General features: G+C 36.7%; 1 protein-coding gene and 1 long non-coding RNA gene across 2 annotated transcripts; both read right to left on the reverse strand.

Annotated features, from left to right (window-relative positions):
* Positions 1–620: 620 nt before the first annotated feature.
* Positions 621–1,313, reverse strand: LOC125062107. Its single transcript, XR_007119188.1, has 2 exons — positions 1,236–1,313; positions 621–1,149 (listed from the first exon to the last, which is right to left on the reverse strand). It is a non-coding gene; the product is annotated as an uncharacterized LOC125062107 (long non-coding RNA).
* A 9,883-nt stretch (positions 1,314–11,196) lies between these two features.
* Positions 11,197–16,903, reverse strand: LOC125062123. The gene is made up of 2 exons (XM_047667701.1): positions 13,554–16,903; positions 11,197–12,345 (listed from the first exon to the last, which is right to left on the reverse strand). Exon 2 carries the CDS (start codon positions 12,340–12,342, stop codon positions 11,368–11,370), a length of 975 nt encoding a protein of 324 aa, XP_047523657.1. The 5' UTR covers positions 12,343–12,345; positions 13,554–16,903; the 3' UTR covers positions 11,197–11,367.
* Positions 16,904–16,944: the final 41 nt, after the last annotated feature.

The raw sequence follows: 16,944 nt of genomic DNA on the forward strand, positions 1-16,944 counted from the left end.
ACTGAAATTGGGAATGATCTTAAACTGCCAATGAACAAGAGTATATATAGACAGCAGCTCATACCAACCTATTTTGCTTCATTACTAGCTACAGAACCGCAGCAAAATATAATTAAGTATATTACTAATTCGTTATGTGTTTTATTGCCTATAATATTAACTTATAATTATTATAATTAAATAAAATACAAGAACAAGAGTATATATAGACAGCAGCTCATACAAACCTATTTTGCTTCATTACTAGCTACAGAACCGCAGCAGTATATAATTAAGGTTATTACTAATTCATTATGTGTTTTATTGCCTATAATATTAACTTATAATTATTATAAGTTAATATTGTACTGCTTATACTTAATTATCATACTTGTATGTACTTATACTAAAAACTACAGCTACACATTAGTTAGGGACCTATGATATTCTTTAGAGCTTTTATTACATTTGTGAGTTAGCGTCTACCTACTTTATTACAAGAATTTATAAATAAAACATTTGACTTGATTAATAAACTGTTTAATTATAACTTAAATACAAACCATTTTTATTAAAAAAAACATTACAAAATTTACATGAAACCCTAAAGTAGCAATTAAATATTTTCTAATTGTTTCTACTTGCATTTCACCTCAATTTGATGCAACTCTTTTTGCTGCTACATATATTTATTGTGCCTTTCTTCCATCTGCTGCATCACTTTTTGGTGCACCTCCTCTTTATGCAGTATGGATTTTTGGTGGGCCTCTCATTGGTGCAGCAAATGTTTTTGATGCTCTTCCTTAGCATAATTGAACAAATCATCCTCTCTTATTTGTCTTTGTTTCAAAAAGTCATTTTTTTTTATCCGTGTGGATCATTATCCGCTTCCTTGTTTCCAAAGGGTTAAAAGATTTTTTCCTTTTGTTGTAGGACACAGCTATACAAGAATAAATATAAAAATGTGCCTACACCTTCATTCAATGTATATTAAATTTAACACTTTGGTGTCTAGACCCATCTGAGTTGAAAACGTCACAGAGATTTCCAAGCTGCATCTTTTTGTAGATTGTTGCAGTGATCAGTTGTTTGCAGGTGACGACTGTGTAATCCTTGAGAAGCAGCACCAGTTTGGCAGTTTCTTTTTTGGCGAAGTTAGCAGTATGGTCCCTTTAACAAAACATAAATGTATTACTTTCTAATACGAAACACAAGATAAACCGGAATAAATAACACGAAAATATGTTTGTACTTACTTGTTTGACTGTTGGCTGTTTGCGGACATCGTTATTTATATATTTAAGTATCGTAAAAGGTGTAAACCGTATTAAAACCTGTGTTTTTCTGTAAAAACAACTTTATTTATATCGTGTTATTTAGATTAATTTGACACTTCAAACTCTTCAAAGCGCAAATAACGAATGAAGATGGCTAAAATGGATTTCATTCACTCAATATGTCTAGTGTTGTCATACAAAATAAATGTTCCCCACAAAAAAGAACCACATTTTTTGGGATGTCATTGCTCATTGCACTGGCAACAAATTGACAAATTGTTAAGTTTAACTATAGTTAAAAAAGGCATTGAAAAACGCATTTACGATTTTACCAATGGTTATTCATTTAACTATAGTTAATGTAACAAATGGTAAAACCATTTTTTACTACGGATCAAAAAACTGGCCCTTAATATCAACATTGTCAACCTCAAGCTTGCCTGTTAACACTTCCAAAACGTTTTTCAACTGTCCTGGCGTAGTGTCTGGGAGACCTGCCACCTCCAGCGTATCACCAAGTTTTCCTTGCTCCAATGACCTCAGTTGCTGCTCCACAGCACAAACCCTCAGTTCTAAATTTTTGTTTTTGTTTAGGAGATCGTAATTTTTGTTCTCAAGTTTTGTAATAGCTTCTTTCTGGGTCTTTATGGACTGTTCCATTGACGTCATCTGGTCCGATAAGAAGTTTAGAGAGGACTCGATGTGACCCATCTCTTCTTTAAAAGTTTTCTTAAGCTCTCTGCTTATGTCAGCAACAAGTTGTTTCACATTCAGATTTGATATATTACCTTGCTCCTTCGGTTCCGATTCTTCATCATCCTCGTCATCAGTATCATCATTGGGAGTGATGAAGGATGATCTGCGCGACACATTCTTCTGGCATTCATCACAGCTCCATTCGATGCTTGATGAGTTTCGAAGGGTGTTAAGCTGCTTGTTAGATAGCTTCGTGCAAACAGGATCAGCATGGACAATGCGATTGCATCTACTGCAGTCAATCCCCGGCGTCTTTTTTGTTATATTTTTCTTGCACTTATAACACTTTTTTTATTAACACCATTGCTATACAATAACAATATTCTTATTATTGGGTAAAACAATTATGTTTTTTATTTTTATTTTTTGTAGGTACTTATATTTTGTAGTTTTTTATTTGTAGGTAGATAGGTCTGCACTCAACGCTCGCACAACAAGACTGTAAACTAAGTATCTAGAGGATTACTTCAGTATCTTTTAGCTTTAAGTTGTGTAAGTATTTCAACATCAATCCACTGGTGTTGTAGGTTCATTGCGAACCGACTGTGAAAATCCGCATTACTATTTTATATTTTAGTACAAAGATGTCTCTGATTGAAATCTCGTGTTTTAAGCAACAAAAATGCGAGATTTCAATCAGAGAAACTTTTGACCCCGTCTAACACATAATTAGAAAAGCAATATCAGTCGATCCGTGTATGATGTAGAATGTACGGTGATGAGTAATAATAATGACGTATATGCAATAATATATCGATCCACCTGCTCTCATTGTTATGAGTACGACTAATGGTTTGCTGAGGGCCTTTTCTGACATCACCATACCATTTTGGATTTTTATAGAATATGAAATATCTGCTTAGGAGGTGACAAATGCTAGAAGAACTATGTGGTGGAACTAGGCATGAGGATTTGCGTAATGATAAGTAAAATATTTTAAGGTAATATGTAAATACAACCTTGAACATGTGAAAGTAAAACACAGGATCATACATAATACTTTATTTTACAATATTTTGGCTAAATTGCATTTTAACATAAACAATATTTACAAATCTAGTTAACTATCTAAATGCTCTCTTTGCTTTTTGAGTCTACTTGGACCTCTTTAAACGAAATTCATGTATTAGGAAGCAAAATAATATATTTCGTAATGTTTTAATCTAACGATAAACTCTTGAAAGAACGTCACGATTGAAGGTTATCCTTTTAAACACAACAATTTTAATAGAATTCAACTCCTTATATTTGAAACACGTTAAGTGATAAATTCTATTTGCTAGCTCTATTAAAGGTAATTAGCTAAATCTAGGTAGTGATTACATTCTAATAGTTTAAAATATTCTTAAACTATATATTAAGTGTATAAATATAGTTAATCTCAGTATAATAACAAAATGAGATGAAATGGCAGTATATATAAATGTATAGTAACAACCAGCGGTGAAACAATAAAAATATACAAAAACATCTTTCTCGCGGACAATTTAATTTAACAACACTTTGTTCAGCACTTGCTATGTACAAAAGTTATCTATTAAACTTAGACAAAGTATGAGATTGTATTTAATCTTTGTTTACAAATTAATTATATTCACTTATTATAAAATTCCCCATTTTTTGGCGCACCCAGATTCTAACGTGAGTTTGACGAAGTGTCAAAAAGACCCTTGGGCTCCTATGAGCTTCGAGCGAAACTAAGATGTTTCAGATCAGACAGATATTTTTCCGTAGGTTTTTTGTTGGCGACTAACATTCACATGTTAAATTCATGCTAGGCTTTATATAAATGTACACGTAATATTCTTTTTGAATTACATTTATGATGACCTAATCCTAAACAGTTTCTAGTCGATTTCATAGAATACCCAATACACGGCATTAAATATAAGGAAACAAATCGGGAATATGACTCGGGAGTAGTCTGAAGAGTAGTCTGAAGGGAACGTCGTGCACGAAGACCCGCAAAGATCTGTACTGATATGTGTGAATTGAAGCACTGACGCACCACTGTAGCACGGATACGGAACTGTAACGGTACTGTGCCGGAACTGTGGGTTCACTGATATGTGTGAATCGACCTTAAAACTGTTGCGCCTTTCCGGAGCGCGTGCATCACTCGAGGCTCATGGGTGGCGCCATCTGAAAAATAGTTTTCAAGTTAAAAGTTGTTTTTAAGTAAAGTAATTAATTAATTAATTAATTGGAAATTACGCTGTCTTCGCGACCTGATATGCTATTGACATACGTTGAAACCATTTACGCCAGTGAGTGGTAGAAACTTACAGCTTCTTAATATTGAGTTTTTGTGAATAAAATGTTGCAAAGTCAATTATAGACTGCGTATGCGTTTTAGTTGGTGTCATCACGCTGCATATTTATTACCAAGTAAAAAAAAGTAATGAATAAGCAGTATTGGCCTGGTGGCTTCAGCGTGCGTCTTTCATACCTGAGGTCGTACGTTCGACCCCCGGCTGTGTGTGAAAACATCGTGAGGAAACCGACATGTCTTAGACCCAAAAAGTCGACGGCGTGTCTCAGGCACTGGAGGCTGATCACCTACTTGCCTATTAGATTTAAAAATGATCGTAAAACAGATTTTACTTATTTCTTATTTTGTTGTAGATATAAATATTGCACGGCATTTCGAATAATATCTAATTGAACACGTGTAATGAAACTGCAATAAAGGTATATTGGAATTGCGTAGTGATGTATCGGCTATGCGTGAGTTATTTGAAATGTATGTAAAATAGTATTGTCTTTGATTAACATAACTCTTATTACACATTTAAAGAAAAACGCTTTTTACCGGATTAAAGTTATGTATTATTATAAATTTACAACTATTTGACATAATTTTAAATTTATCCGACGTTTCGCGTGCTTTACAGCGTGCGTGGTCACGGTGACTGAAGACAAAAGATGTTGAGTGTCAAAAAGTATCACATCTGCAGAGAAAGTTGCATTATCTGTATTTATTTCCCCGGAGTTGGTATCGACTAAAAGATGGAGGGTTTTGGCAAAAATGGCTCACGGTGTCCTCTATTTTCGCGGATTGTTTTTCTTTTTGAGATTTTAATTTGGATATTATTGGATCCCAGGTGTTTGACAATTTTAGACCGTCTTCTCTATTGAAATTGGGGTGTTTTTTGATTTCAATGGCTTCGCGTACCAATCTTGGGAAGAATCTTTTCTCTTTCGCAAGTACTTTCGGTTGGTCAAAGCGTATGTAGTGATTAGGCCTATCTAGTATGTGTTCACAGACTGCTGATTTTGTGTGTCGTCTATGTCTTATGTCTGCAATGTAATCTTTGAGTCTGCTGGACATATTGCGTTTAGTTTGCCCTATGTAAGACAGGCCACAGTCGCAATCCAGTATGTATATTGTATATACCTGCATCTTGCAATGGGGTGTTACTTTTGATTGGTCTTAGGAATTGCTGAATCTTCTTGTGCGGCTTGAAAATTGTATGAATAGAAGCTCGTTTTAGGATCCGGCTAATTCTATCTGTAACTCCCTTTACATATGGCAAGTAGGCTGGCTGGCGGGGAACTGTTTGTGTCTTGTTTTTGTTTTTGTGATGTAGCCGGGGGATGCGCAGCTTGTTTCGGTGTAGCACCTGTTTGACATGCTGTAGTTCCTCCTCGAGGTGGGCATCATCACAAAGACGTTGGGCTCTCTGAAACAAACATTTACCGACAGAAAGCAGTTGTGAAGGGTGGTGGTGGGATTCACCATTGAGGTACCTATCTGTGTGGGTTGCCTTCCTGTGTATTGTGTGACCTAGTGTGCCATCTGCTTTGCGTATAATTAAAATGTCTAAAAAGGGCAGACAGTTGTTGTTTTCTTGTTCAACAGTAAATTTAATGTTCTTGTGTATTGAATTTAAATGTGCTAGAAATGCAGATATTTTGTCATTGGGGAGTACTACAAATGTGTCATCGACATATCTCTTGTACAGTCGAGGTTTAACCCTAGAAAGATAACGTTATTTTTTTGTACTGAAAAGATAAACATGCGCCTGAGAGGCGCACTGTTTTAATACCAGATTTTTTTTATGAATGTCAATTATTTTTATTTCATTCACTACTGTAAATTGTTGAATTATTAATAAGTAAATAAAATACATAAGTATTATCATAAATTTTTATTCAAAATATGAAAATTTGTAGGTATTTATAAATCATTAACAAAAAATTTATGTCTTCTGTACTTAGGTAGAAATTTTTAAAAGTAGGTAACTTTTATAGTGTTTTTTCTTATTAATTAATTAATTATAATATAATCAGTCTCAATTTTAAAAAAATACTGGAAAAATCAACGGCTAAAGACAATTGTTGCAATCATCTTTTTTATGTTCTCCGCACACTGTCTTTTTACATTTTGTGCAACTCATCTTGGACATTCTCTTCTTTTTTTTTGTATATAAGCTACAGTACCGTCGAATTTTAGCTGAAGGTTCCTCATCAGCTTCTTCAGATATCTCTCGGTTAGTCTGTGGGAGGATATTCTCAATACTTTCTCTTGAATAATCTCGTCAGTTATAAATAACTCAAAGCATGGAAGTGGTTCAAAATATTTCGAGACATGCGACTAGGCCCTCTATTGGAATGAAGTATATTGATCGCAGACGTTCTTCTGTTATTTTGTCCTTTAGCAGTAGCCCAAACATGCCTATTCTTGCCCCTGATCACATCATTAGGCGGCGTTGGTCATGTCCAGTATTTTCAGTGACATTCTGCGATGAAGGATCATTCGAATTTTCATAAATCATAGCTTCAACTACGTAATCATTATCGGTATCGCTTTGCACATTGTCTTCACTTACATGGTCCTCGATCTCACTGTCACTGCCGACATCTGCGCCTTCATCTTCTTCATTCAATAAATAAACAATTTCTCTTTTATCCAACACTCTTTTGCTCGCCATGATGCGAAAACGCTCTTAAAAACAATGAATTACAATAAGTATTAACCAATAAAAAAAACCTACCTTTAAACTTACCGTACATTGGTAAAAAAATATAAAAACAAAATCACTATGAAAGTGGCGAAAGTTCCACAAAAGATAAACATGCGCCTCCCGAGCGCAACGCATCGCTCTAACAGCAAACCTGTGGTACTTACCGAACAGATGCAGTCGTCTCTCGGAAGTGATGACCAAGGACTGAATTGGCCAGGAAACACAAACTTGTATGCGCGTCGGTAATAAAATGGCAGCGAAATATATATTTCGCGGGCGCCTCTGAGGCGCACGTTATCTTTCTAGGGTTAACCGGGGCATTGGCCAGAGCTCTCTCCTCAAAGTCCTCCATGAAGATGTCAGCGACTATAGGTGACACTGGAGAACCCATGGCTACTCCATCAACCTGCACATAGAACTCATCTTTCCACATTAAGTATCCTGATGTGAGACAGTGTTTTACAATATCTACATAATCTGGTGACATGTTCTGTTCCCTAAGTCTTTTTGCAATGATATCTAGGCAGTCATTTAGTGGTAAGTTTGTAAATAGTGACTCAATGTCAAAACTCACCATGGTTTCATTGTGGAGTAATTTGAGATCTCTCAATGTTTCCACAAAATGGTAAGTGTCCTTAACATGAGCACTAGTGTGCCCCCTGAGAGGGGATAATATTGACACTAAGTGTTTGGCTAATTTGTATGTGGGTGAGTCGATATGACTGACTATGGGTCTTAAAGGATTGTTGTGTTTGTGTATTTTTGGCAATCCATACATTTTTGGAGGTTTTACGCAGGCTGTTGTTAAAGATTTGACGTCTAATGACAGTGTTTCAGAATATTTAGTAAGGAGGCTAGATGTTTGTTTTATTACCTTGTTTGTGGGATCTTTATCGACTTTTTTGTAGGTATTGACATCGTTTAAGAGGAGAGCCATCTTGCTTTCGTATTCCGACGTATCCATAACAACGGTTGCATTCCCTTTGTCAGCTCGGAGTACTACCAAATCTTCGTTCGCCTTTAGCTCCGCGAGAGCCTTTGTTTCAGCGAAGGTGAGGTTTCTTTTTGGCGGTTTGCTTGCTCATAGTATGCACGAGATATCTTGCCGTATGGTTTCAGCCTCATCCTTTGGTATCGTATTTTTGAATATACATTCCTCTACGTAACTAACAATTTCTTCGTGAGGGATTTTTCGCGGTGCCGTTGCAAAATTTAAGCCTTTATTCAATACCTCAATGGTTTGTTTATCCAAATTTTGTTTCGAAAGATTGATGACAGTGACGTTTTGACTACTATCGGGTGTGTCATTTAAAGTCGCGACGTTTGACAATTGTCTATTGATGTTCTGTGCTAGTTTTTCAAACTTTTTTATTTGTGTGACTTTGCAGTTATTGAATTTGTTGTGAGCCCGAGTGTTTAAGATGTTTATGCACTGCCTCCAATCTGTTTCCGATAATATCTAACGAAGTTCCTCCGTTTCATTTTGGATTTGAATGTTTAGTCGTTGATACTCTGTTCTATGCTCACTATCAAGTGCGCGTCTGTCAACGATGATTATTCATTCGAAACCGAAGTTTTAATTATCAACAACTTAATCAAAAGCTTGCCGAATCATAGCTTCGATAGACCGTTTCTACCGTATTTAGATAACATAAAATTAGCGGACCCTAATTATAATATGAGCAGACCAATCGATCTACTATTCGGTGCGGATGTCTACGCATCTATAATCTTAAGCGGGATAGTCAAGGGCGAACATCAATCACAACCAATAGCACAACAAACGCGCCTTGGCTGGATTCTCTGCGGAAACATGCCCCAATCATTTCACTGCAACGTTGTACTCAGCAACTTCGAAGACCTGAAACAATTTTGGGAGATCGAGGGTATAACGGAGGAGTATTCAATGTCCACAGATGATCAACATTGTATTGACTTTTACAAGCAAACAACAAAAAGACTCGAAGACGGACGGTACCAGGTCAGGTTACCAATGACAGAAAATTTTGAAGAGAAACTAGGAGAGTCTAAACACATAGCAATAGTACAATATCGAAACATCGAAAAGTAACTAGCAAAGGATCCTAATTTGGCAACAAGTTACAAACAATTTATGCAGACTTAGGTCATATGACACCTTGTATATATAACGAAAGGGCTTCCCCGGAATGTTATCTCCCGCACCACGGCGTGCAGCGTGCCGACGCGAGCAAATTCCTACGCGTTGTTTACAATGGGTCAGCAAAGACGTCGTCTGGGTTCAGTCTTAATGATTTAATGTACAAAGGTCCGAATTTACAAAAAGACTTGCAATCACTAATTTTATCATGGAGACAATATAAAGTCGGCTTCGTCGCCGACATAGAAAATTTTTTTCAGAAAATCTTGATAGATGAGACCGATCAAAAAATTGTATGGAGAAATTCACCTATCTATTTAACGCCGCACGAGCTACAAAATGCAAGTCGGTTGATCATTATCAATGAGCAAAGATCCGCATTCGCAATCGATATAGAGCATTATCGCGTACATAAACGTGTGCAAAGTAAAAGCAAATTATTACCTTTGACAACGCACCTGGACAAGTCAGGAATCCTAAGAGTTGGCGGAAGATTATCAAAAGCAAACATAGATCCTGAGATGAAGCACCCAGCAATCATACCCCACGAAGGGCGTCTCACGACCTTACTGATAGCAGAAGCACATGAACTAACTTATCATGGTGGGCCAAGACTTACTGTGACATGTTTAAGAAAGAAGTACTGGATCATAAGAGGATTTAGTGCCACCAAAAAATATTTGAGATCATGCGTAACCTGCAAACGACACGATCCTGTGTTGGGCCAACAACTGATGGCTGACCTCCCCGAAGCAAGGGTCAACGAGGCACCCCCATTCTATCACACAGGAGTGGACTACACGGGGTTTGTAGAAGCAAAAGCAAGTAGAAGTAGAAGCATTCGTACTACTAAAGCATACATAGCAGTGTTCGTTTGTATGGTCACTAAAGCCTACCTAGAGTTGGTGTCTGACCTAAGCAGTGAGGCATTTTTGACGGCTCTTAGGAGAATGGTTTCAAGGAGAAACGCGCCCCGGCATATCTATTCCGATCAAGGAACTAACTTTATTAAAGCAAACAGAAAATTACAGGAGGAAATAGAAGAATTTCAACGATAGTTTTTTCACTGAGGTATCTGAAATGAAAATCGACTGGCACTTTAACGCCGCCACCTGGGCGAGTGCCGGAGGACTATGGGAAAGAGCAGTACGTAGCCTCAAACATCACCTAAAAAGAGTACTCCACTCTTCTATCACAGCTAGAAGCATGTTTAAACTCTAGGCCGCTCTGCGCGTTAACAGAAGATGCGGACGACTTGCAAATCCTAACCCCAGCGCATTTCCTGACGGGAAGGGCAGGTTCGATCATTATACAGACAAAGGAAGATGCAAGGACAAGGAGGCATCTCACTAGCAAATTATTTACAGACATATGGAAGAAATGGAAATCAGACTATCTCACCCAGCTAACAGAAAGAACAAAATGGCGAAAAAGTTGTAAAAACATTGAAATTGGGGAAACCGTTCTTAAACATGACGCTAATTTACCGCCAGGGAAGTGGGCGATGGGTCGCGTCGTCCAGCTTCACCCGGGTTCAGATGGACTGGTAAGATTTGTTACCCTAAAAACAAAAAATGGTTTATTAAGGAGACCGATCATCAAATTATCAGCATTACCTCTCGCCGACACGGCGTCTGAAAGCAAGCAAGAACAAGAACAAGAGTAAGAACAAAACAGGAAAAAAGCATCAAGAAGGCAAACGAATGAATCATGTAAAGGTCAATCATCAGCCGGAAAGAAGACATGACCATTTAAGAAGAAATTCGACTTTATATCAATGGCGATAGGGCTTCTTTCATTCATGAGCATTATGCCTACGTCTAGATCGGAGTATAATGTTACTGAGATGAGCGCCAGCCAATCGTTGTATTTCGACCCCATAACAAAGATGCAATTTATCAGAGACAAATGGACCTTAGTTGTGTACCACGATATGGCCCCGTACTGGCAAGGTGAACTAGCATACAAAAAATTATCAAATCACTTGGAAAAACTATGTGCTCTCACCGGGCGCGCAACGCAGTGATAATAGTGAAATAAAATCAGTGTGTTCATTCTTTAGGGAATGACTGGGCCGGTAAATGAAACTCTTTAAGACTTCTTGTACAAACTTGTTTAATATGACCTTTCGCTAGTCGAGTACAAAGAGAAGTGATGGCGCACGTCGCCCCACCTTACAATTATTATAATGAAAAAATGCGCCTGATATATACATTGCGCAATGTCGCAACATACTCCCGGCCGTTGAAACTCTTTCAACATTCTTCATTTAATCTTCTTGTACCGGCAACTTGCACAGCCGGACCAACGAACGTGTAATGCAGCCGCTGCTGGTTTTAATTTCTGCCACTCTGGCCACTCCATCTAAGCCATTTATCAGCCGCTGCACTCGACCCAACTTCCAGCAGAGAGGGGCAGTATTGTCCTCGGCTATCAGCACTAGGTCCCCAATATTAAGATTGGCAGAGTTCTCTCTCCATTTAGTGCGCTGTTGCAATTCCACCACATACTCCCTTTGCCATCGTCTCCAAAAGTGCTGTCTTAATTGCTCAATTCTCTGGTACCTTTGTAAGTGACTAAATTTGAATTCATCAAGACCTTTAGAAGGCAGCGAAGTTAATGGTCGACCAATAAGAAAGTGTCCTGGGGAAAGGGTAAGAAGGTCATCGGGAGAAGATGACAAGGGACACAAGGGACGGCTGTTTAGGATTGCTTCTACTTGTGCAAATAAAGTTGATATTTCCTCAAAAGTAAGATGACAGTTTCCCATAACACGCCGTATATGGTGCTTAGCAGATTTTACCCCACTTTCCCAAATACCACCGAAATGAGGAGTATATGCCGGAATGAAATTAAATTTAATTGATTGTTGACTTGCAAAGTCAAATAGAGAATCTTTATTTTGTTTGATAAATGAACCTAATTCTCGCGCTGCAGCTACAAAATTGGTACCGTTATCAGAAAATATTTCCGTTGGTCGTCCTCGACGAGCAATGAAACGACGAAGTGCCATTATATATGCCTCTTTAGTTAAGTCACTAACAGCTTCTAAATGTATACATTTGAAACGCAAGCAAACAAATATACACAAATAACATTTAATTAAGCGGCTTCCTCGTCCTTTGCGATTCAAGATAAAAAATGGACCTGCGTAGTCAACTCCTACAGCTAAAAAAGGGTAATCTGGGGCAATCCGCTGTTCTGGAAGATTTCCCATTTTAGGTTGAAGAGTTTGCCCACGCATACGCCTGCAAATAACGCATCTATTAACTACCCGTTGAGCAAGACGACGCCCGTTAACTGGCCAGACAACCTCTCTCACAGCTGCAAGTAGCAATAAAGGACCAGCATGCATATGCTTTAAATGCTCTCGCTCAAAATATAATTGAGTAAGGCGGTTGTTACTATGTAATATGATTGGATGCTTTCTTTCATAAGAGTAATAATTTGATGCATCTAAACGCCCGCCAACTCGTATTATACTTTCATCAAGAAATGGAGATAAAGATAAAATTTTGCTTTTGCTATTCAACTGTTTACCCTTGATTAATAAATCATATTCAATTGGAAATGATTGCCTTTGAGCACACTCATATAACTTGTTCATGGCGTTACTCAATTCGCTAGTTGATAGTGCACCCAGTCGTTTATTAGTTTTATTTTTTATATTAAATATGAATCGAAGCACATATGAAACTGTTCTTTGTAATCGAGTCAGTGAGGAGTACCTATTAAAATCAATACATGATTCATTTATTACAGCCGAATTAACCTTAATTTCAGGTAGACTATTTAAATCAAAAGATTTTAAAACAGGCCATTTAGCCTCGTCTTCATGCAAAAAACTAGGGCCTAACCACCACAAGTTCATATTCAAAATATTCTTAGCTTGAATTCCCCTTGATATAAGATCAGCAGGATTAAATTCCGATGGCACGTATCGCCATGCTGAAGAAGAAGTTATTTCTTTTATTTCACTAATGCGGTTGGCTACAAATGTTTTCAATCTACCTATATCCCCTTTTATCCAGCATAACACAACACTGGAATCGCACCAATGTACTATCCGCGTAGGTGTAAACCTAATTGACTCTAACACCGATTTTGTGAGTTTTCCGGCAAGTTGCGCCGCACATAATTCTAGCCTTGGGATAGTAGTAGGCTTTAGAGGAGCTACCTTTGATTTACTGCATAATAATCGAACAGTGACAAGATTGTTGCTGCTAATTGTTCTCACATAAATACTTGCACCATAAGCAATTTGCGATGCGTCACTAAAAGAATGTAATTCTATGATCTGAGGTGAATTCCCCAATACTAATCTCGGAATATTCAATTGTTTTAAATACTTTAAATTATCTACAAAATTTATCCATTCATCTTTTATCTTCTGACTAACAGGCTCATCCCAGCCAATCTTTTGTTGCCATAGACGTTGCAACATTATCTTAGGAATAATAATAACTGGACTTAATACTCCTAACGGGTCAAATATTTTAAAAGCATTTGACATAATAAATCGTTTTGTGATTGGTGGTCCAGTTATATATATACTTTCTTTTACTGGTATATGAAAGGTGTCAGTAGAAGGAGTCCAACCTAAACCCAAAGTACTGGAGGATTCACTCAATATTAAATTATCTTGTTTGTTTATTTCAAACTTTGTAAAAATTGACGGAAAATTAGTTTTATATTTTCGTAAATTAAAACATCCTGACTTTAAAGCACATGAAACAGCCTTTTGTATATAAATCAATGTTTCTGGGTCATCAGCTCCAGTCAACAAATCATCTACAAGAAAATCTCTTTGGATGATGACCTTTATGAGTTCATCGTCTTGCTCTTGACCTATTTGCCATAAGCATCGTGTACTAAGGTAGCTTGCACATGCTGTTCCATATGTCAGGGTATTTAAAGCTAATGTTTGTATAGGCTGATATTCATTCGGTCTCCAAAGTATCAGCTGAAAATTTTTGTCACCTTCTTTAACATTTACTTGCCTATACATTTTTTCTATATCAGCCGTAAGTAAGTATTTATGTTGCCTCGCTCGTACTAAAATAGAAAAAAGACTATCTTGTATGCTCGGTCCTACCTTTAATAGATCATTTAACGAGTAACCAGTTGTAGTGGCTGCTGAACCGTCAAACACTACGCGCAACTTAGTAGACTCACTATCTGACCTGATCACTGCATGATGGCATAAATAATAATGTGGACCTTCATCAAATATCTTACCCTGACATAAAACTGACAGATGCCCTAATTCTTTATACTCATCAATGAATTTGGAATAGTCTATCTTTAATTGAGAATCACGCCTAAATCTTTTTTCTAAATTATAAAATCGTTTTCTAGCTAAACCATAACTATTTCCTAAACAAGTTATAGCCCTTTTAAAAGGTAATTTTACATTGAACCTACCATCACTATCTCTAGTAGTGTTTTCTAAAAAATGCTGTTCACTTTCCTTATCATCGTAACTTTGCCTACATACTGAGTTATAGGGAAAGTCCTCTATCTCCCAAAACTTTATCAACAGATTATCCAATTTATTCTTTTGAGATGGTACTAAGCATTGATTGCACTGAATGGCTCTGCTAGACCTTGCTGAATAAATAGGACCACATATTAACCAACCTAAATGGGAATTTCTTAACTGTGGACCACAGTTGCCTAGCGAATATTGCCCATCGCTTATTATATCCCAGAATAAGTCTGCACCTATCAAGACGTCTACTGGAGCAGGTTGGTCAAACCTTGGATCAGCCAACTGCATGTTCCTAGGCAACTTAAATGTTATTTCTACTGGGCCTTTAGGTAATTGCCCTGTTAATTCTTTTAAAACATAGCAAGACAACATTGAACTGTAATTGCTGTTTAATGAATTTATTTGAATATTACAAGTTTCAGTTACACTACTTGAACAGTTGCCAATGCCGATGACCTTTAGAGTGTCAACTTGATTAGGCTTTAATGACAATCTGTTCTGCAAAGATTTCGTTATAAAAGAAGCTTGACTTCCACAATCTAGAAGCGCGCGAACCTTGATCTTTTGCTGACCAAGTGGATCCGACACCTCAATAAAAGCAGTGGACAACAGTACGTGACATGTGTCTTCGTTAGCATAATTTACAAAAATATTTGTTTGATCGCTGTCTCTTTTAGGAGAGCTTGATGTAGATGGGTTGGATGAGCAATGCAGCATACTGTTGTGCTTTTCCGTACATCCAGCCACACGACAAGGTCCCATACGACAATCATTTACGGAATGACCTTGCCTTAGACAAATCTGACATAGTTTATATTTCACTACGTCTTGTATTCGCTCATCTAAACCTTTGTCCTTGAAAGTAGGACAATCATATATTTTATGATTCTTATCACAAATTATACATAAAAATTTTGTATTTGATTGTTTATTTTTATTATTTTTATAACTAAAAAATGTTTTTATTTGATTTCCTTGTCCCTGTCCTTGTTTTAGAAATTGGTTATTAGTGTTATAATTATTATTATAGTTAGAACGCACTTGAACATGAGGTTTACCAACATTGATATCTGACTTGTTATTTCGATTTAAAGATTCTAATATATCGGCACGATCTATTAAAAATTTATAAAATTGATCCAGATTGGGTACATCACCATCTAAGCTACTGCGAACCTCTTCCCATTTCAATAAAGTGTTGTTATCCAATTTTGAAGATAACATAAACACTATTAATGTATCCCATGTATGCGTAGGTTGCCCTAAACTTGCCAAGGCACGCAAATCCTTTGTTACTTGATCTACCAAAAATCGCAAAGCACGCTCTGATTCTCGAGGAAGCTGCTTAATATTAAATATTGAATTTAAGTGATGATTAATAAGAATACGTTTATTATTATAGCGGCTACACAATAAATCCCATGCGCTGACATAATTGTTAGCAGACACCTCGAAGTTAGAAATAACCCTAGCCGCGTCGCCTTGTAAATAAGAAATTAAGTAATGAAATTTATTAATTGGTGGTATACGGTCATTATTGTGAATTAAATTCTCAAATGTGTCTTTAAATTCTAACCAACGGAAATATGCACCGTCAAATTTATTAATTTGTATCTGTGGCAATTTTAATCCCAGGTCAGTACAAGAATTAGATTCATCAACGCAACATGAAACGTTATGCATTGAATTTCGCTTATGTTCACACTCAAATACCTTTGAAAACCTTTCAACTAAAGTTTTGGCGGTTGCAATGCTTATTATAATATCCTGTTCGATATTGTCACGCTCATCAATTTCGGTTGAAATGTTTTCAGGACTTAAAACTTCTATTTCACCTTGCAAATCGTCAACCCTAACCGACAAAGCTTCAAATTTAGCTAATTTTAATTTTAACTCGGTAAACTCTATATTATTTAATTCCAGCTTATCATTAATACCAGTTAAATAATTTTTAAATTTTGTTATCTGTCCCTTAGCAGACGACCTTTTTATAATTAATTCTTTTAATCTTAACTTTGCTTCTATAGACATGATAAACTAGAATCAAAATAATAACAAACACTTAAAATGTTTAAATTAAACAAAATTGGCTCACTCTCCTCATTCGGTGGTACCTGTCACGCAATGCTTTAGTTGCTTACTCACGGCTCCCGGCCGGTGCAACGCAACTGCCGCGTCGACGCGACAAAAAAAATCTGAAAAAATCGGCAAATGCGCTTGAATCTAGCTACCTAAACACGGAATTAGCTAGATAGCAATTAGATACCTAATAAGTGTTTACGAAGTCTAAGACGAAATACTAAAAAAAATATAAATATATGATATAATATACATATATATGTAATATGCGAAAAT

This window comes from Pieris napi, chromosome W, assembly GCF_905475465.1.
Source record: "Pieris napi chromosome W, ilPieNapi1.2, whole genome shotgun sequence".
Lineage (NCBI taxonomy): Eukaryota > Metazoa > Arthropoda > Insecta > Lepidoptera > Pieridae > Pieris > Pieris napi.